A 23,197-nucleotide genomic window follows, 5' to 3' on the forward strand; every position below is an offset into this window, starting at 1 on the left:
TCACAAAGTCCGGGGCTATTTATTGGTCATTCTTTGTCATGAGGCAGTTCACCCTCTGAATTTGGTTGAAACAGACGGTGTGTTGGGCCGTAAAAAGATAATTTGTCTGTGACGTAGTACTAGTTCATTGGACTTATTATTATGTAGGATTTTTGGACCCCTGTTTAGGGTGAGTTATTCGTTTGTGATATCTCTTATTGTATATTGTATGAGGTTGTCACTATTTCTAGTTTTAGAGTAGAAGTAGTGTTTTGTTTATAGTGTGCCAGTGTTGGAGTTGTATTTATTGAACTCGATTTTTTGTTAGTGGATGCGTCGCTTATTTTCTCGGAAGTATATATTACAGTCTTGAGTGTCTTCGTCACACTGGTGATTGTTGACGGCGTTGAGTGTCAGTGGCCGTTACACAACAGTTCGTGCCAGTCAGGGATCAGTTATGGTCTAACTCTCTCTTTGCCGATGTCGACAGTATCAGTCAGCGTCTGGTTTACTGTGAAACCATGGAGACAATTTGGTAGTAGTAGCAAGGTGCTTATGTGTAATTATTGAATACATATCTATCTATCTATATATATATTATATATATATATTATCTATTCATCATTTTATCATTTTCATTGTATATACATATATCAGTATCATACAATTATAGTCCTAATTGTGTTATTTAAATACATACACTTTGTTGGCTACTATGTGTACGACTGAGTGTGAAGGATGTTCTTGTCAGGTTAAACCTCGGGACAGGGCCGGTCTTAGGCCACTGCAACTTATGCGGCTGCAGTGGGTCCGCACTTTCATAGGCCCCACGCGATGCGAATTCTAGGTGTAAATTATTAAATAAAACCATTTTAACTCATTATTAAAGGGTTCCTGGAATTGTACTGAATTATAAAATATATGAAAAAGTCATGAAAATATCATGGAATTATTAAAATCTTCTGAAAACTAATGCAAATCTACTTAAAATAGACAAAATTGTAATTTCGTGGTGTCATTCAATATGGAAAACGCCAATCTTACACGCAATAAAAAAAAAAACGGCACTGTCAGCTTTCATTTGATAAAAATGTAATAATATTATTAATAAGCCGAATTTTAACAAAACAAAACGTTCAAATACTTAATTTACGCTAATAGTCAATGGCATTCAAATATAGATCTAAATCTATCTTGACCTCTTAGAAAAACAACAAAAGCGATTTTTTGCTAGTCGATAGTAAATCTAAAAGGCAGATCTGAATGTTTATCAACTTTTCGTTGGAAAACTACTATCTACTGTAGATTTGACAGTGATTTTGTACTTAGTGAAGCATAGATAAAATGCAAAGACGAATTTATTTTCTAATACAAAATCTTAATTTTCACTTATTATCCTTATCACAACTCACAACCCAAATTAGGCCCCGCGCAATCAGTTTCTCATAGGGCCCCGCAATATGTAGGACCGGCCCTGCCTCGGGACCTTAATTTTGTTCAGCTATTGATCAACCTAAATAACTCCTGACACATGTGCCTCTAGGTTTTTGAGCCCAACCACACAGAAGAATTTAGTCTCAATGATGGTACCAGTTATATAGAGGTGTCATTACAAAAAATTGTGTAATGATTACAACTCTTTGCCTCTTTTCCATTACATTTCTATCATTCTCTAGAACCTAGCTGTGGAAGCTGAAGACATTTTTACTCCAGAAACTTCAGCTGAGTAAGGAAGGAAGGAACATTTTTGTTTTCTTCTAGGCAGAATTCAATGATAAGAGTTTGAGAAACACTGGCGTACAGATGTTTACAATAAAAATTTGGCATATGCCATTATTCTGCAAAATAAAAGGGAGTCAACATAATACAAATTACAGCGTGAACATTTAGCCTGTAGACATTATGTGATTTAAAGTTGTTAGCATAGACGAAACAAGAAAATTTAATTGCATTTAAGATCTATAATAACATAAACAATAATTCAAATGTTAGAGGTAATCAGGCTATTTTTTAAATAAGATGCTATTTCTTGACCTCCACGGATATGAACTAAACCTCTAACAAGATGTAGGAAGAATAATATTTTTTTCCCTTACAATTATAAAACATATGTCATACATACACTGTAATATTCATTAAATATGTAAATCAATGACTATTTGTAAATTATCATTTTGTATAAAACCGACGGACTAGTGAATATTGACTAGTCAATTGAACGGCTGCTGAGTCGTTTTGCTGGAAGGGAACTATTGAGATATCTTATGTTAGTTCTAGGCGCGGTGGCTGAGCGGTAAAGCGCTTGGCTTTCCAACCGTTCGAATCCTGGTAAAGACTGAAATTTTTAATATCGTGATCCTTCGGGCGCACCTGAGTCCACCCAGCTCCAATGTGTACCTGACATTAATTCGGGAAAGAAAACGGTGGTTGGTCGTTGCGCTGGCCACACAACACCCACGTTAACTGTAGGCCACAGAAACAGATGACCTTTACATCATCTGCCCTATAGACCACATGGTCTGAAAGGGGAACTTGACTTTTTTATATATTATTAGTTGTCAACGTTGTCATTTCCGGAAGTGATAACAAATATAAGCACTCTACTACCTAAAATCCTTCCTAATGACATGCGTCTCAAAAGTCTCTGTCCACCAGTCCAACTCCTGGCATTAACGTGTGGCTCAGATATTGAGTCCGGCGGAACTGTTTTCAATAACAGGAGAAGAAGCGTATGCGAGTAACAGGCGCCTAAACCAGTAAGCTTCGGGCAGGAAGGGCTCGTTTGCCATGGCTGGCTACTCACTTAAGAGAAAGAAAACTCTAAATTCAAATTTATGCTGCCTTGAGAGTATACCCAATTACGTGAAAGGTTTTAGGGAGTCAGCCCTGAGGAAAAATCAGGAGCCGGTGATCCTTAGGAAGTTTAAAGCACACAGCTTTACATCCTGCCAGAGGCTGCAATGCCCTGACCCCAAACTGAATCGGCACTTGCCGCTCCTTTGGATACATCAGCTGCATGAAGAGAGGGAATACTAATGTTAAGACGACATGCTTCCGACCATAGTCTATGCCCAGGCATTCATATCATTTCCATGAGATGATCCATAGTCATTTAGCGTGTGATGGAGCCTAGATATGTTTTTTTATTAAACTGTTGATGCTTCTTAACAACTCAGATGGTATTTAGAAATATGTAGTACTGAACTATGAGTGTTACTTAACGATTGAACTACTAAAGATTTTGAACAAATCCTTTCAGATCAGTAATCCTATTTCTGAGATGAACCGCGCAGTAGTTTCCAGATCAGGCAGTTCTCTGTATTTTTTCTCTTGTAGGAGGGTTTTGGGGTCATAGTTTTGTTCCGGCCTCTTGACAGAGTATGACGCTTTGAAGGACATGATCAGCAATCTCTGGTGATGCTATACAAGGGCAAGGTTACTAGTCCCAACTTTTAGCTTCCGGATCATATGTTGTCTCATTCTGTTTTGTCCTGTTTTGAGTAGAAAAAATATGCGTTGGTCATATCGAGATAGCCTATAATAGGCATGTTTTTTTCTTCTAATTGGGAACATTGCATCATTTTTATCATTTCTTCTGGGTAGAGAGGGATTTTATTTGTTTGTTCGTCCTTCCATCTTTGGCCAGTATGTCTGCTCTTTCATTGCCTTCTAATTCCATTTCTGCAGGAATCCATTGAAGAACAATTTCCTTGCTGTTGATGTTAAGTTATATAAGAGCTATCCTGAGTTGCTTTATATAGGAAGTATCTGAGTTTTTCAGGCTTTGAAGAAATGTTTTGGCCTTTGGTACTGTCAGTAAGACAATCTGGTTGTTTGGTGCACATGGGTAGCTTATTAATGTGGTGGCTTCTAGTTCCAGTGCTTGCCTTTCTGCTCTAAGGCTGTCTGAGAGATCGCCAGTAGTAATTGACTTTTTCAGTCTTTGCAGTCATGATATTGTACAATTGATGCTATTGAACACTTTGTGATGTTGAACATTAGATGGTGCCGAACAATTGATATTATTGTACAATTGATGGTACATAACTAGTTAGATATCATTTAACTTTCTGACGAAATTAGCCCTTAGGGGTGGTAGTAAACAACAAGGATGCAATGAAATTATTGATAACATTAAAACTGCTGTTGGTATTCAACTCTTGATAGACTAATTAATAAATTGAACTATTGGTTTGATACTGAAATATTGATGGCATGTTGGTATTCAACTCTTGATAGACTAATTAACAGATTGAACTATTGGTTTGATACTGAAATATTGATGGCATGTTGGTATTCAACTCTTGATAGACTAATTAACAGATTGAACTATTGGTTTGATACTGAAATATTGATGGCATCGTACTACCGGTGGCATTTTGCCACTAGAATACTATCGGAATATACTAAGAGGATATTACAGTGTTATAGTTCGGCTCTGTCCACGCCACTATTTTACTGTCATAAATTAAATGAAAAGACTAATTTTAAACTAGAAAGCTGCTATTCAACGGCTGACTCTTGCCAACTGCTGACTCTTGCCAACTGCTGACTCTTGCCAACTGCTGACTCTTGCCAACGGCTGACTCTTGCCAACTGCTGACTCTTGCCAACTGCTGACTCTTGCCAACTGCTGACTCTTGCCAACTGCTGATGGTATGACACTCAGTAAATATTGTGACATATATAGAAGAGAGCACGAAAAGAGTGTCGTCAAAAGAAAAACAGGCTGGACTAGTTCAAAGAATGGAATGTTATCTTGCTAAATACAGATGCTAAACGGGGAAAATGGAATTATTTGGTTACGCGAACTGTCACAGTAGGTCTATACGAAAGTCAACGGACAGATGATGCTGGTGATAATGATAATAATGTCAGATGACTACAACTCTCGTGACACTCCTAAGCTCTGTTCACGACGTCGATCCTTCCAGGACCGCCGTCGATCCTTCCCGAACAGCCGTGTTGACACTCGTCTCGGCTGACCGTCGTAGCTCGTCACAGTTGACCGCTCGTCTAGCGCTGGCCTGGGGCGATGTGCGTCGGCTGACTACACTCACACCACTACCCCCATCTGTGCCACCACCAGGGTTATAACAATATAGATAATATGGTATTAAACTGCTACCTCTTAGCTTCAAATTTTATTGGTTTTAGTTCATCCTCCACTTTACTTTTTCTCTCTCAATCTCGTTTTTGTCTCTCTCCACTTAGGCTACTCTCTTTCTGTCTCTCTCTTTCTTCATTATTTTAATTATTCGTAAACTTCTAAAAGAACGTTTTAATTAAATTTAAATAATCTTATTTATGCATGCCATTAGCTATATGTATATATGATATATCATTACTCACCTGCAGGCTAAGTCCCCAGCTTGCCAGGACACAGTGATATGCCAGGTAGTCTCCAGGGGTAAGAATACACAAGCCACATACAAATCCGCCACAGAAAGGTGCAGTATACACATGTTTACCCTGGAGCGCCTGCCGCCCCAGAGTGTGGTGAACACCATGATATTCCCCACCAGGGACATGAGGAACATGCAGCAGTAGGCTACCACTGAGATCATTGTGTCATCGGTAAACCTCAGGTCTCTGGGCAGCTCTAGCTGCTGGGTGGTGCACGACACGTTGGGGCCATACATGAGCTCATAGCTGACCTCCCAGTCCGGCCTCAATGTTGAGCTAGCCTGGCCTGTTACTGATTTGTTGACTATAACTGAAGAGCTGTTGTCGATTTGCGACACGTTAATAAACAGACTGGAGCCATTATTGGATAGACATTGTTGCTTCACTATAACCATTGTCGAAAATGGCTGAAACAGAAGATAAACATTTTTTTTACAAATCTTATATCAATTCACTCTGTTTGTCTGTCTGTCTGGTAAAAAGTTTGTACACGTTATTTCTCCCACATCCATTTTAGGATGAAGCTGAAACTTCGCACAATTATTTATTGTCATAGACAAGACATGAATTAATAAAAAAAGTAACCAGTTAGCCAAATAGTTACTGATATATCATTATTTTGATTTATAGCAAGAAGGGAAATTAATACTTCATTATTCACAGATATGGCTAAATTCGTTGGGTTTTGTCCACTAAAATAATTGTTAACGTTATTTCTCCCTCACGCATTCTCCGATCAAGTTGATACTTTAAACAATTATTTATTGTACCTAACAAAACATGAATTAATAATAAAAAATACTCAATAAGCCAATTAATTATTGGTAATTAATTATTTTAATTGATATCAAATAAAGGAAATAACTTGTACAAAATAGGTAGATATAGTTTTAAGGACGGGGTTCTTCACTTTTAGATACTTTTAAAGCACTTTTTATATTTTGCTTGTTACATATTGACACTTTGGTTTTATTTGATAACATCAATGATAAATTTTGATCTTAAGAACTTTGAAATGTTCAATATAAGCTCATTAATACGTTTATTTTATATGTTAATGCATTTACTTAGCTGCTACTCATCCTACTCTTTGATGCCTGAACAAAGTATCCCATATATCCAGGAGCCATAGCAAGTTATGGTTGGTATCCTTTACTCACAGAGTGACTGTGGTTAATTTTGTAAATGAGGTGAAAGACTGAGAATTGAAAAATAATGTCGGAACTATGTAGCCTGCAATGCAGTTATATCAATGCAGTTATATCATGTAATACTATGCACTGCAAGGGATTACATGCACTGCAAGGTTGTATCTGCTTGTATTAACTATAAAATATTTTCAATGACATGTGTCTCACTATGCCATTGACAGTCCAACCCCTGGCCTTTAAAGGGGGCTTATTTACTGAACCCAGCGAAACTGTTCTCACCAACGGTGGAAGGGGCAAAGAGCCTGCTACTGGTGACTATGCAAGTAAGCTTTGTGCACGAAGGAATCGTTAACCTTGTTTGGATAAATGAATGAAAACTTGCGGCTATTTCCTACACATGGGAAACGTTGTGGAGTTAACCCCGATGAAAAATAAGGAATCAATGATTCTTTAGTAAGTAAGTTCCCCTTTCAGACCTTGCGTTCTGTAGGGCAGATGATGTAAAGGTCATCTGTTTCTGTGGCCTATGGTTAACAAGGGTGTCATATGGCCAGCACAACGACCAACCGCCTTTACGTTTCCCTAACTTTAGTCAGGTACCCATTAGAGCTGGGTGAAAAGAGAATTTAAATAGCAAGTACCTAAGAGATTATATTTATTAAAAAAAAAAATCCAATGTGAAATTTAAATTTAAAAACTGTCACATCTCTACTTTGACGGCTTTCAATGGTTTGATGATGATGATGATAAGACTGTTAGGGCACGATGACGAATTTGGCTCTGAAAATAAATTATTTGTTTCACCAAAAGGAAAAAGTTTTGATGTGACCATTAAAATCAAGACTAGGTTTTGGAGTGTAACGAAGGTAAACACAGAATACTCTTGGCAGCTTTAGAGAGAGAACAGAGGTCGGATTTAATTTCTAGAGTAGATACCATAGAAAGCAGAAGCAGAAAGAAGGGTGAAAATGCAACGGCGCCTGGTGATTACATATGCCCAACCTGTGACCGCAGCTGTGTATCAAGGATCGGCCTCTTTAGTCACACAAGATGTTGCAAAGGGAAATTAATGTTTACTTGAGACTTAAATGCCACAGAGATTGACTTTAGCGACAATGGACGGTGTCCTTCAGTACGTATTATTACTCCTTATTCGACATCGTTTATCAGCGTCGAGTATTTTCTACATTGTTCTCCTGTCGCCTGTGTGAATTGGTTGGGTTATTTGAGTGTTATCTACTTATCTGCACAAGACTCAGGTGCCTGACAGCACATACAAATTGCGCGTATCAACTCTCTAACCGTCTTGTAATTATCTTCTCTTTGTAGTTTTGTAAAATTCTGTTATGTTAATTATCTCATTAATCTACTTGCTTTTCTCGAAAAATAAGTCGTTTAAAAAATAGAGGTCTAAACTATTTTCATATTTCCTTGTATGTATACATTTTTCAGCATATGGTCTATGTCCTTTTCTTTCTTCAACTAACTTTTTCTTTGTATTTTGTTTTCATTTGTTTTTTTCTGTTTCTCCTGTAATGTATTTACCAGTTTACAATTGTCTGTAGATGTATTGTTTTAGTTTCTTGTTAATGATGTCCCTCGACATAGATTGAACAGTTGTTTCGGTAGTGTTGGTTTCTGCTGAGTTGTTTGCTTACCAAGGCTGTAGAAGTAAGGACTCAGTTTGACAGGTGAAAGCCATAATTACTTCCAATAACAACTTTTTAAATGTAAGTTTGTTCTTTGTTATTAATTGCTGTCAAGGTAATTAGTAATGTCGGGGTTGTTTTTTTTTGTACGTAAGGTTGTTTGTCCTTTTTTTATATTTTGTTTGGTATTGTTAATATTACCTTTCTTGTATATTATCATGTTTACTACAATTTCTTTTTAGGATATTTAGGTGAAGAAGTTGAATAAGGTCGTATGCAGACGATTACAAACTCATTTTAATTCTCCAAAAAATGCTCAAAAATCATTTAAAACATATATAGCTCATGCCGATACTCCGGGCATAAAATAGAGAAAATAATTGAATGTGTTATGACATGAAGTATAAATCATTGAGTGTGTCATGACATCAAGAATACATCATTCATCCTGTATTTGTTATGACATGAAGTATAAATCAGTGATTGTGCATTTGTTAAAACATCAAGTATAAATCATTGTTCCTATATTTGTTATGACATCAAGTATAAATCGTTGAGTGTGTATTGGTTGACATCAAGTATAAATCGTTGAGTGTGTATTGGTTGACATCAAGTATAAATTATTGAGTGTGTATTGGTTGACATCAAGTATAATTCATTGAGTGTGTATTGGTTGACATCAAGTATAAATCATTGAGTGTGTATTGGTTGACATCAAGTATAAATCATTGAGTGTTTATTGGTTGACATCAAGTATAAATAATTGAGTGTGTATTGGTTGACATCAAGTATAAATCGTTGAGTGTGTATTGGTTGACATCAAGTATAAATCATTGAGTGTTTATTGGTTGACATCAAGTATAATTCATTGAGTGTGTATTGGTTGACACCAAGTATAAATCGTTGAGTGTGTATTGGTTGACATCAAGTATAAATCATTGAGAGTGTATTTGTGGACATCAAGTATAAATCATTAAGTGTGTATTTTTGACATCAAGTATAAATCATTGAGTGTGTATTTGTTGACATCAAGTATAAATCATTGAGTGTGTTTTGGTTGACATCAAGTATAAATCATTGAGCGTGTATTGGTTGACATCAAGTATAATTCATTGAGTGTGTATTGGTTGACACCAAGTATAAATCGTTGAGTGTGTATTGGTTGACATCAAGTATAAATCATTGAGAGTGTATTTGTGGACATCAAGTATAAATCATTAAGTGTGTATTTTTGACATCAAGTATAAATCATTGAGTGTGTATTTGTTGACATCAAGTATAAATCATTGAGTGTGTTTTGGTTGACATCAAGTATAAATCATTGAGCGTGTATTTGTTGACATCAAGTATAAATCATTAAGTGTGTATTGGTTGATATCAAATATACATCATTGATTGTGTATTGGTTGACATCAAGTATAAATAATTGAGTGTGTATTTGTTGACATGAAGTATAATTCATTGATTGTGTATTGGTTGACATCAAATTTAAATCATTGAGTGTGTATTGGTTGACATCAAGTATAAATAATTGAGTGTTTATTGGTTGACATCAAGTATAAATAATTGAGTGTGTATTGGTTGACATCAAGTATAAATCGTTGAGTGTGTATTGGTTGACATCAAGTATAAATCATTGAGTGTTTATTGGTTGACATCAAGTATAATTCATTGAGTGTGTATTGGTTGACATCAAGTATAAATCGTTGAGTGTGTATTGGTTGACATCAAGTATAAATCGTTGAGTGTGTATTGGTTGACATCAAGTATAAATCATTGAGTGTTTATTGGTTGACATCAAGTATAATTCATTGAGTGTGTATTGGTTGACACCAAGTATAAATCGTTGAGTGTGTATTGGTTGACATCAAGTATAAATCATTGAGAGTGTATTTGTGGACATCAAGTATAAATCATTAAGTGTGTATTTTTGACATCAAGTATAAATCATTGAGTGTGTATTTGTTGACATCAAGTATAAATCATTGAGTGTGTTTTGGTTGACATCAAGTATAAATCATTGAGCGTGTATTGGTTGACATCAAGTATAATTCATTGAGTGTGTATTGGTTGACACCAAGTATAAATCGTTGAGTGTGTATTGGTTGACATCAAGTATAAATCATTGAGAGTGTATTTGTGGACATCAAGTATAAATCATTAAGTGTGTATTTTTGACATCAAGTATAAATCATTGAGTGTGTATTTGTTGACATCAAGTATAAATCATTGAGTGTGTTTTGGTTGACATCAAGTATAAATCATTGAGCGTGTATTTGTTGACATCAAGTATAAATCATTAAGTGTGTATTGGTTGATATCAAATATACATCATTGATTGTGTATTGGTTGACATCAAGTATAAATAATTGAGTGTGTATTTGTTGACATGAAGTATAATTCATTGATTGTGTATTGGTTGACATCAAATTTAAATCATTCAGTGTGTATTGGTTGACATCAAGTATAAATAATTGAGTGTGTATTTGTTGACATCAAGTTTAATTCATTGAGTGTGTATTAGTTGACATTAAGTATAAATCATTGAGTGTGTATTAGTTGACATCAAGTATAAATCATTGAGTGTGTATTGGTTGAAATCAAGTATAAATTATTCAGTGTGTATTAGTTGACATCAAGTATAAATCATTGAGTGTGTATGAGTTGACATCAAGTATAAATCATTGAGTGTGTATTGGTTGAAATCAAGTATAAATTATTCAGTGTGTATTAGTTGACATCAAGTATAAATCATTGAGTGTGTATGAGTTGACATCAAGTATAAATCATTGAGTGTGTATTAGTTGACATTAAGTATAAATCATTGAGTGTGTATTAGTTGACATCAAGTATAAATCATTGAGTGTGTATTAGTTTACATTAAGTATAAATCATTTAGTGTGTATTAGTTGACATCAAGTATACATCTTTGAGTGTGTATTGTTTGACATCAAGTATAAATCATTGAGTGTGTATTGGTTGACATCAAACCTTGACTGCACTTCAAAATCTTTCTGTACATCGTGACAATAATTTTCAACTGTCAAACGTCATATACTTTAAAAGACTATTCATCTTTTTAATCATGTTCTTTTATTTCATATAGAATAATTTCCACATTTTATCTCTGTATTACTCTTTTTCCTAAATTGCTTGCATTTACATTTTTTTATTTTTTTTTATTAGCATATTTTTTCCTTTGCCTGAACCTCCATTAGATTTGTTGGCATTTAAAGGTTTAAAAGTTGCTATCATCAAATTTTTCCTTGGCTCTCTTTATAGCTTATCGGTTGATTTTTTTTCTTGTCCATTATTTTTTCTTTCTTCACAATCTTTTTTATTTATTTTATCTTCCTACATTTTCTAATGAACTTCATCATGTTCAAACTGTGAAATCTTATGCTAATTTTGTTTTGCAAGCAGCTTTTTTTTCAAACGCTTTCTCGTTGAGCTATTTCTAGTCGCATGAAGTTGTATTTTCTGATCATCAATCTTACATAAGTGTAAGTAATGTTGAATGGTGGGAGGGTGTCAATGGGGATAGCTCCAATGGTCTATACCATACCATACTCCTAGCGGCACGCGTCTTAAATAGCCTCTGACCACTAAGTGGAGCACCTGACCTGTTCGTGTGGATTAGATAGTAAGCCCGGGGAAACTGCTGGAACTAGCATGTAAAGGACTGAATACCTGGCGCCTGACAACCAGGAACTTCGGGCAGATGGAGCTCGTCAGCCTCGTAAGGCAATTTATCTAGGAGAGGTATTGACTGACCAGACTCCTGCTGCCTTGCGGTACTAAGCGTTCTGGAGAAAACCTCGAGAAAAAACCAGGACTGAAGCCCCATAGATCAAATATCATATTCCCTCTTGCAGTTTCTGGGATCACATCAGCAAGGGCGACAGCCGGACCATCACGCATTAGCCACCAGTGAATACTTTATCTAAGGTCCAGGAATGCGCCCCCGAAGATGAAACTCTGGTGCTCTTACCAAAATGGCTTATGTTACTGTTTAAATACAACCAGCAAACACAGATCCAGAAAACTTACGTTGTTTTACAGTTCATAAACAGTTAGTAAAAAAACAACAACAAAGTAGTCCTAGAAATTATTATTAGGCAAGTATAAGTAAAAATAAAAGTAAAGTTCCCCTTTCAGACCTTGTGATTTATAGGGCAGATGATGTAAAGGTCATCTGTTTCTGTGGCCTGTGGTTAATGAGGGTGACCGGTCATTTCACCCCGGTCACTTCATCCCCGATCACTTTATCCCCGATCACTTCATCCCCGGTCATTTCATCCCCGGGTCACTTCGTCCCCGGTCATTTCATCCCCGGTCATTTCATTCCCTGGTCACTTCATCCGCTGGTCATTTCATCCCCTGATATTTTCATCATCTGATCTTTTTTACCTAACAAATTGTAATTTGATGAAATGACCGGAGATGAAATGACAGGGGATGAAGTGACCGGGGATGAAGTGACCGGGGATGAAATGACCGGGAACCTTAATGAGGGTGCCGTGTGGCCAGCACAACGACCAACCGCCTTTACTTTTTCCCAACTTATTTTAGGTACCCATTAGAGCTGGGTAGACTCAGAGGCGCCCTTAGAACCAGGAATTAAAAATCCCGGTCTTCACCAGGATTCGAACCCTAGACCCCGGTTCGAAAGCCAAGTGCTTTACCGCTCAGCCACTGCGCCTCCATAAGCCAAGTACCATAATAAATATAACTTGCAAAGTACCTTCATAAATTATAACTTGCAAAGTACCTTCATAGATTATAACTTGCAAAGTACCTTCATAGATTATAACTTGCAAAGTGCCTTCATAGATTATAACTTGTAAAGTACCTTCATAGATTATAACTTGCAAAGTAGCTTTATAAATTATAACTTGTAAAGTAGCTTCATAGATTATAATTTGTAAAGTAGCTTCATAGATTATAATTTGTAAAGTAGCTTCATAAATTATAACTTCGAAAGTGTCTTTATTAGTTATAACTTGCAAAGTACCTTCACAATTTTAACTTGCAAAGTACCTTCAGATATTATAAGTTCCTAAGACAACCAAAAGATACGCACCGCATGAAATAGTCACTATTTAACTTCAGAAATGTGCTACGTATCCTTCTAAAAGTTATTAATGTCTGAATAGAAGCTTCAGAGGAAACAATTTTTATATAAATTTAAAACATTGGCATTATATTTGAGTAGAATATTTCTGTTATATCAGATGAACTAAAAAATATTGCTTTATTTCAACCTATTTGGACTGATATAAAAATGTTAAGATTAACGAGAGTTAACAGAACTAATCAGCTTCTGAATTCAACAGATAGACACAAAACAATACTAAATTCAACAATACTCTTACACGCCTCTGACAGCAACTATGTCAATATATAGCCACTTAACAGATCATTTCTTAGTACAGCTATAGATTAAAAACGAACATTCCCATTAAGCAAACATTCCCATTAAGCAACAATCCCATTAAGCAAACAATTCCTAAATGCGCTTCAGTCTTCCTTCAACTGTCTGATCTACATCTAGTGTTAATGCTTTGTTGTCATTTTAAAACCTGGCCATATTGCTTGCTAGATACACCGATGTAATAAAGATAATAAAGATACATGTTATTGTCTGTTGACTGGATATACCTGGCACCTAATGGCACCTAATGCGATGGGTATCTTTACGAGAGCTTTTTTTTTTAAAGGCATTTAAATAAAAGCTAACTTTTAAAGGATATTTTCAATTTTCAGTGTAGGCTAACCTTTTTGTGTGTTTGTGTGTGTTTTTATTATTATTATTATTTCAGTACCTGTAATATTTGCTGATTACAAATGTAAAATTTTAAATGCAAATTAGTGAGACATTGTACTATCGTAGCCAGGAATCAATGATTTCATCTATGAGGTACATGGATGGTATCTATTGGAAGAAAGCGAGCACTATCATAAACTTGAATTATAAAATAAAGTTTCACACAAAAATGTAAAGTATAAACTATGAAGGAACACTATAAATTAATTGACTAAATAAATCCAACCCTAAAATACCACAGGTTTGCAAAAAAAACAAACAACTATATATACCTCGAATTACAACTTTTGCTACTATTCGGAGTCCGGGTTACAAGAATACATTTTAAAAGTCAAAATCTAGTTATTGCAAAGTCTATTCAATAACTCTTAGCTCCCCTGGGTTTTTATAATACATTATTAGACTAAGAAGACTTAAGAGATTTAAATAACAAAATACTAACTATCTATTTTTTGTTAATACTTTCAAGCATTGACTAGTTCTGCATTGTTACAATTGCAAATATCTGTCCAACTCAAATGTGTAGTGTCATGAACAGAAACCTATCATGTTAACTAAAATATTCATGGGCACGACATGGCCTAAATTGTGCCGATGTACCGAAAAAATAAAAAAATACTAAAATATTCATTATATTCCCATCAAAAGAGTGGATGAAACAACATGCAACATAAACGTGAGAAATATTTTCATTGCTATATGCTAAATAACTGTAACATTTGTTTATAGAAGGGGGCATGAAATGTTAAGACACATGTTTGACAGATCTAGATACCACTCTAGAAGACGTGAAAGAGCTTATATCATTGATCACTTACGTTTCCTTGAAGCATATTTCTGTAGCTTGGATCTGTCCAATGTGGCCTCTATCTATACATCGACATTAACTGGTGTTCATAAGTCTGTGCCCTGAGGATGTTTTAACATATGACCGTATGTGAGTTTACATCTATCTGCAACGTGTTTGGCTGTGGGTTACATCAATGTAGACTATATATATATATATATATATATATATATATATATATATATATATATATATATATATATATATATATTTATATAAACATAACATTCAAGGTTTACGAGTTCTATATATGCTGTTTTATAACATTAAATTCAAATCATTTACAATTAAAGCACTTTCGTATGTCTAGTTTAATATGTATAACATGTGTAATACATAATACCTTCTGTTTTCTGCCTTTTAAAGTTTCGTATTTAAAATAGTTTTTATGTATGTGCATACAATATTTATAAATAATTACTTAGATAAAATAAAACTGTACACTTTGTCTCTGTTAAAGCCCTACGTATAATTAAGACATTTTAAATCTGTCTTTTTGTGTTCGCCTCTTAAAATATTTAAGATAAATTGCATATATTTCTTTAAAATTGTGATGTAAAAGATAATTATAGATCAGCAATCTTGTGCTACATTGAAAATTAATATAGAATGAGGTAATATTATGTTTTTCCTTTAACTCTACCACTAAGTAAGGTTTAGCACTAGGTAAGGTTCAGAAATGTTATGAACCACGTACGAGAATGATATGAATCATGTACAAAATAGTATGAGCCAGGTATAGAAATGTTATGAATTAAGTAGGGTAATGTCTTGATTTAAATATATAAATCTTATGAACCAGCACAGGAATGTTAAGAATTAGGTACAAAATAAGAAACAGGTTAAGGAATGTGAAGCAATAGGTGCAGGAATGTTAAAAAAAACAGGTACAGGAATGTTAAGAAACAGGTGCAGGAATATCTAGAAACAGGTGCAGGAATGTTATGAAACAGGTGCAGGAATGTTAAGAAACAGGTACAGGAATGTTAAAAAAAACAGGTGCAGGAATGTTAGAAAACAGGTACAGGAATGTTATGAAACAGGCACAGGAATTTTAGGAAACAGGTACAGGAATGTTAAGAAACAGGTACAGGAATGCTATGAAACAAGCAAAGGAATGTAAAGCAACAGGTGCAGGAATGTTAAAAAAAAACAGGTACAGGAATGTTATGAAACAGGTACAGGAATATCTAGAAACAGGTGCAGGAATGTTAAAAAAACAGGTGCAGGAATGTTAAGAAACAGGTACAGGAATGTTATGAAACAAGCACAGGAATGTTAAGAAACAGGTACGAGAATGTTATGAAACAGGTACAGGAATGCTATGAAACAAGCACAGGAATGTTAAGAAACAGGTACGAGAATGTTATGAAACAGGTACAGGAATGTTATGAAACAAGCACAGGAATGTTAAGAAACAGGTACGAGAATGTTATGAAACAGGTACAGGAATATCTAGAAACAGGTACAGGAATGTTAAGAAACAGGTACAGGAATGTTATGAAACAATCACAGGAATGTTAAGAAACAGGTACGAGAATAATAAGGAGACGCGGTAAATTGCTTGGCTTCTGAACCGGGGGTCCCGGGTTCGATATCTGTTGAAGACTAGAATTTTTATTTCGGGATCCTTGGGCGCCTCTGAGTCCACCCAGCTCAAATGGGTATCTGAAATTAGTTGGGGAAAAGTAAAGGCGTTTGGTCGTTGTGCTGGCCACATGACACCCTCGTTAACCGTAGGCCACAGAATCGGATGACCTTTACATCATCTGCCCTATAGACCACAAGGTCTGAAAGTTGAACTTTACTACGAGAATAAGGAAAGAAGAAACCTTGCTATCACATCCATTAAGTCTGTAATTTGATCAGAACTTTATTTATTTGAAATAGATTACTCCAATGAAAAGTTATTTGTAATGATACGAAGAAAAAAAAATGTAAATAAAAAAAGTGAATCCAGCGTTACACCGAATATAAACACATACAAACACACATAGATCAAGTTCACTCTCACGTGCACTTAGTAAACAAACACAGAGGTTTTCACGCAAACAAATTTGCATCTATAAGCATCAATAAGCATGCATTACACAAAATAACAGAAGAACATACACATAACACATAAGGACACCAACACCTAAATACTAATACACACACTTACACACTTAAACACAGTCATGTACGTATGTATGTTTACTGCAGCGTTTCTCAAACTGTTTGGCGCCCCCTTCCGTAGCGGCAAGACCAGCTGACAAAGATTGGCGCGTAGTTGGCGTCAGTGAGCTGATTACCTACTACTAATAAACAGTATTGCTAGTTAGTTCTTTTTGTTGAACAAATACAGTGAGCTGATTACCTACTACTAATAAACAGTATTGCTAGTTAGTTCTTTTTGTTGAACAAATACAGTGAGCTGATTACCTACTATAAATAAATACTATTGCTAGTTAGTTCTTTTTGTTAAAAAAATGCAGATTACCTACTATTATTGATTTTAAACAAATTCTATTATAAAATCCAACTTTTTCTGACATTTATTCAAGTGTTATTGCAAATTTTACAATGATATTTAATTAAAATTAGAAACAGGTATAAAATCACGTGAACTTTTGTTTTGTTATACTTTATAACAGAAGTGGTATAACGTTGTGCTTTGACATTTAAACTTAAACTACCGTCTAGACGTGTCGAGGCATGTTTGGGCATATATCTAGAGATTTTAATATAACTATCTCTTCCGATGTGTCTTCTTTGCCAAGATATATTTTTTTTCAGCTTGGTTGTCATCCCCAAAATGGTTTCATCCGGTGCAACCGCACTTTTCGTACCCACTAGTGACGCTACTGCTCCCAGATACGTCCCATTCCCCAACAATGTCGATTAATATATTGGAGTAATCTGGCTAGGAAATTAAAAAAAAAATGAGCCCACACAAGTAACTGGTTACCCATTCGAACAGCATAGTGCACTATTACCCACTATTAGGCCTACTTATCCTGAATGTAATCGCTCTATCTATTTTATAGGTCTAGACTCTAGGCTATAGCTCTAGAATATAGAATAAATAAATAGAATTGATACCTGTACCCTTAGATGCAAACTTTTTTGTATCAATGGCGAATCTATGAATGAAGCTTGAGTTATTAATAAAGAAGTCTAAGACATTTTTTAAAGATTTACCTCCCTTGAAGTTTATCATCTAAAAGTGGTGTATTTTTTTGAAAAATCTGCTTACATATATCATTTTAAAAATTAGATGGTTCACTTTCGGAAAAGAAAAAAAGTATCCGTTGCATCAGAACATTGAATGATCTGAAATATTATGATTTTCATTTTCTCTTCTAGTTTCTTCAATCTATACGGGACGGACGGAAGGACAAAAGGACTGACAGATAGACGGACGGACAGGTCAAACCACTAATAGCGTCTTTTCCCCTTTTCAAGAGGCTAATCACGGGAATGATCTTTAAACGATTAAGATCATTACAAAACATGTATGCTCAACTTCTTAGAATGTTCCTCATTCCAACCACTTCCTAATTCAGTTTAGAGACCTGCGCCATTCGTACACGTATTGTGAGTGTAGCAAGACCAACCGTTATAGAAGTCCTGTACACTCACCAGCAATATCACAACCTATGGGCAGTTTAGACACCAGGAGAACAAGCTTATGAAGCTAAAATAAAATGCAGAGCAATGCTTCGTGCCGAGTCTCCTACCCAGAAGCCAAGGTTGGAGCTAACAGTGCTCCATCATACCATGAAGCTGTCTAGGGAAGGGGTGGGGAGGTAAACCTTCAGGTCTATGATAAAAACTTGAGATTCACTGGTTTACTGGAATTTTTTTTTCTTTGTTTCAGCAGCGCCATGTGTCTTGTTTTATAATTCTGGGTCGAGCTTTAAGGGTGAAATTTAAATCTGAAGTAAAACAGACACGCACAGCGGAGACACACTTGGGGATCATTAGCATGTTCTCAGTACTCCTCAAGGCCAATAAATTCTCTCCAATGTTTTCCAAGAGTTACTTTTTTTTTTTAATTGTTTAAACAAGTGGCTAATGTTTTTGAAGCAGAGAAAAATGTGTACGAAAGAGATACGCAGAAAGCTAATGTTTACGTTGGTTGGCATTTAAATAGCATAGTGTCATTTTTATTCATATATTGTCATTTCTTTGTACTTAGAGTGAATAAAGAGCCTCTTGTACAAGCGCATTCCAAACTTCACTTATTAGGGATAATTGCGTTTAAGAGACTAGGGTCAACTACACTTCTTAATTGATGGAAATATTTAAAGATATTTTAAAACAAGCAATGTGATTAGAAGTTCTTTAACCACAGCAACCTGCAACAAGTTTACGGACCAAGGTTTGGAAAAATTAACACAATAATTGAAACCTATCTTAGTTTAATTAACCTTACTTGAGATTCGAGTGAAAACAGACATGACCCGGGTTATACTCTTCAAAACACATACCAACATACACACATCAAGCAACATATAACGTTTCTTTATCTCACAATTGAATATATACTAATGTAGACGTTTGCATAGAACACATATAAAAACTTGATATATATAGTAGACTAGTTATATCTTTCCAATGATTTGTTGGACAAAAATAAGTCGAATTAAAGACTTAGACTTAGGTCCTCCCGCGCCGTTCGGCACATTGGGTGGTAAGCTGTCTACACAAAGATCTCTCACTAGCTATTTCTGAAGCCTCCTTCCACCTGGTGTCCACTGTTCTGAGGACCTCCATGAAGGTGTGGCGCCAAGTTATACAAGGACATTTCTGTTTGCGCTTACCTCGATTAGCCTCCATGTCATCGCATTCTTGGTATGCGTAGTTCATTTAGTCGTCGGAGAACATGCTCCGCAAACCTCTTGCGACGCTATGTCACAACCTCACTAAGTGTTCGACTTCCAGTTCGGCATAGGATTTCCTTGTTTAAGACCCGAGCTGTATAACTGACTCCCGAAATCAGTCTCAGCCATTTTTTGTTGAGCCACGTTTAATCTTTTCTCAATTTTGACAGATGACTTCCATGTCTCAAAGTATATGTTGTTGTTGGAATGACAATTGTGTTGAGAAGGTGTATTTTTGTCTCAAGTCTAATGGTATAGCTTGTCCAAATTGGCTGCAGCCTTTGGAAAATGCTCCCTGCCTTTCCTATTCCTAGTGTGCCGAATTAAATGAAACATGCCAAATCTGTCAACGTGGCCAAGAACGTGGGTCAATCAAGGGGTAAGATCATGTGAGGTCTGTTATATTCTATGACCAAGTGTTCATGTAGATGACATGAGGCCAGCACACAGTAAATAAAAATAATATACACCGACAGCCAATAAAGACTAAAACCTTTTATAGGTTGTATTTAAATGTATGATATATTCGATTATTACCATATTGGAAAAGGTAAACATCTACGATTAATGAAACTAAAAATACGTATATATCTGCATACACAACTATATCTGTATATCAGCAAAAAAGGGCAACAAAGATTACGATTACTAAGAAAACTGTCTTCGTTTAACTTTTTCTCTCCTAACTGACGACACTAACGTTGATTCCACCAGAATATGGTAAATAATTACGGAGAGAAAGAGTTAATGTTAGCGAAAAGGGCTTGGCTATGTTTTATCACGCTTACATCTGATATATTTTAAGTTTTAGTATCACTGTCTGGTATGGCAATCTGAGCCTTAAAAATAAAAATAAACTTTATAGAATCCTAAATGCTGCTGGTAAATTCATTGGTAAAAAATTAAACCCCATTTGGGCAGCTGTTTGAGACAAACATGTATAAAAAAGCTAAAAAGATTATAGAAATAAAAAACCACCCTTTGGGTCAGGTATTGTGATTTTACTATCACAAAAGAGATACATAACACTGATAGCAAAGACAAACAGAAACAAACACTCTTTTGTTCCCCTGGCAATTAAATCATTAAATAGAAACAATCTGATATAAACTTGTTACATGTAAATTATGAGTGAGTCTGGTGTGAATGTACATTTTGGTTTCTTATAGTTATAATGTTTTTTGTTTGGTATAATGCACATATTGTTAGACACATTTCCATACGGACAATAAAGATTATTATTATTATTATTATTATTATTAAATACGAAGCAACTTTTAAACAACTATTTCTATTACTGAATCTATATCTTTAAATGTATTAAAATTGTATCATGAATGTATTTCAACGGTTAGGTAGTGAAAGAAGTATAACTGCATTTCTTACCACATTTACACATGAATTGATAATTAATGTTAGTAATGCATTCACAAACGAATTAGCAGCAACAGCTAGCACGCACTGTATACATAGTGTAGGCTTACCTCTAGAAACTGATGCTTACATTTGACCATCACAGAAACATTTATTTCCTTGTACGTTCATGTAGACATGACTAGGCCAAACAAAAAGTATTAACAAAGGTTTGCTTAAGGAGGTCTTAATAATTAATTACACTCCAAACTAATTAATTACGCCTTATTAGCAGAAACAAAAATTTATCAATAATTTCTTTATAGACTCCTAAGAGCATCAATACGTTCCATATGCATTCGGATGATAGTGCTAATCCAAGTGAATGAACTCAGTTTTATATGTATTGCCTTGTGAATTGTTGTTTTGATTGTTCATTAACTCTCACCAGATACCAACAACTGAATCCAAAAATGAGTCGTTTCAAATTAGTGAACTATATAAATCATAATTGTACAAGATACTTCGATTGAACGGCACAGATGACATTAGATTTGAAATATAATGTTCAACAAATCTTTTCATCTTAGAAACTCTCTCTCCAACCTCTTTCTCTCTCTTCACAAACTCGCTGGCGGACACAGAAATTCTATCCCTTTACTTAGCGGACAGAACTGTGATCAGATCGACCAGTTCAGCCTCTTGTCGTCCGTCGTTGATAGTAATTACGGTACAGAGCGGAAAACTAACCAGAAGTATCAACACCTCGCAAAAAATGTACACAAAACGCTGACTCAGTTGGAGCATTCGCAATGGTTGCTAAAAAAAGTGTTTATTTTAATTTAATTTGTTTAATGTACTGTAGTCCAAATCTAAAAAAAATAATTGAATCACAATATTAGAAGGTAACGCGTAATACAAAAAAATGTGCTTTTATATCATCTCTTGTCAAGTCTTACACATTAGACTTTGTCACATATAAATTATGAGTGAGTCTGGTGCACTGGCGGATCCAGGGGGGGGGGCGGTCTAAACCCTTTGAGTGGGGGGGGCGGTCCGTTTTTATAGAGAAATCATAGTTTGTGAACAAAAATTAGTTGAATAAATATATAAATTTTATAATATGTCGCTCCCTTTCTGGTATTTTGGCCGATTCGATGGGGTGAGGGGCGATTGCATGTACTGCCCTCCCCATTCTAGCCCTCTGAGTGCTGGGGGGGGGGCGGTCCTATTTTTGTGGAGAATCATAGTTTGTGAACAAAATTAGTTTAACGTCTATATAATATAAACTACGTATTGATATGTGACCCATTGTATATTATGTCGTACCACACTCTAATCTCAAATTGTATCATTAGTAAATTTAAATGAAAAAGGGTTGTACCAGGTGGGAGGGGTGATACATGCAATCGCATTTCCCCCATCGGACAAATCAATACTTTTTCTTTTTGTATTATAGTTAAGAAATTACAAAATTTAAAAAATCTGTCACTAATATAATTTATATATAATATAAATTAAATTCTTATATCGAGTCGCCCCACCCCTATTCTTTAATGCCAAATGCAATCTTTAGAAGAAATTTTTAAAGGAGCGAGGATTAATCATTTTCACTCTACCGCCCCTTCCCTTTCCAGACAAAGTTTATGTAATTTCCCATGAATTTATCATAATTATTTTAAGAAAGACTTTGCATTGGAAAAGTTAGAATTCAAACAAAATTTTTCAGTATAAGAGTCATGATTGAGATGAGTTCTAAACCCAGATAATCTTTTCTTAGTCGCCTTTTCCCAACATTTACTCAATCTGATATTTTTCTAGTTAAATAAATTTGGGACTATAACTCACAATTAATTTCATAATCTACTTGAATACTATTTATCGAATAATGTTTTTTTCGGTGGCAATCTTCAAATCAAAAATCTAAGTATGTGGGGTATCCTATCTTTTCAAGGAACAAATCTATAAATTAAATTCATATTAGAATATTTTTAAAGTACAACATTATTCGAAAGGTCCTTTTTTAATAGTAAGAATAATGAGCTTTAGGTCAGGAGAATGCGTTCTTCAGTAAAGAATGCAAGAAAACGCTTTTGGCGTCGGGGCTTCGCCCCGAACTC

The 23,197-nt window shown here is 35.1% G+C and overlaps 1 protein-coding gene across 1 annotated transcript in view; it reads right to left on the reverse strand.

Annotated features, from left to right (window-relative positions):
- Window positions 1–21,667, reverse strand: part of LOC106067656 (adipokinetic hormone/corazonin-related peptide receptor variant I-like) — a 46,082-nt gene extending 24,415 nt beyond the window's left edge. Inside the window, exons 1-3 of the mRNA XM_056042615.1 lie at window positions 21,209–21,667; window positions 14,831–14,921; window positions 5,332–5,792 (exon numbers count right to left, since the gene is read on the reverse strand). Coding sequence (XP_055898590.1) covers window positions 5,332–5,792; window positions 14,831–14,845 — 476 coding nt within the window. The 5' untranslated portion in view covers window positions 14,846–14,921; window positions 21,209–21,667. The remainder of the gene's footprint in view (window positions 1–5,331; window positions 5,793–14,830; window positions 14,922–21,208) is intronic.
- Window positions 21,668–23,197: the final 1,530 nt, after the last annotated feature.

Source organism: Biomphalaria glabrata, chromosome 9 (genome assembly GCF_947242115.1).
Source record: "Biomphalaria glabrata chromosome 9, xgBioGlab47.1, whole genome shotgun sequence".
Taxonomy (NCBI): domain Eukaryota; kingdom Metazoa; phylum Mollusca; class Gastropoda; family Planorbidae; genus Biomphalaria; species Biomphalaria glabrata.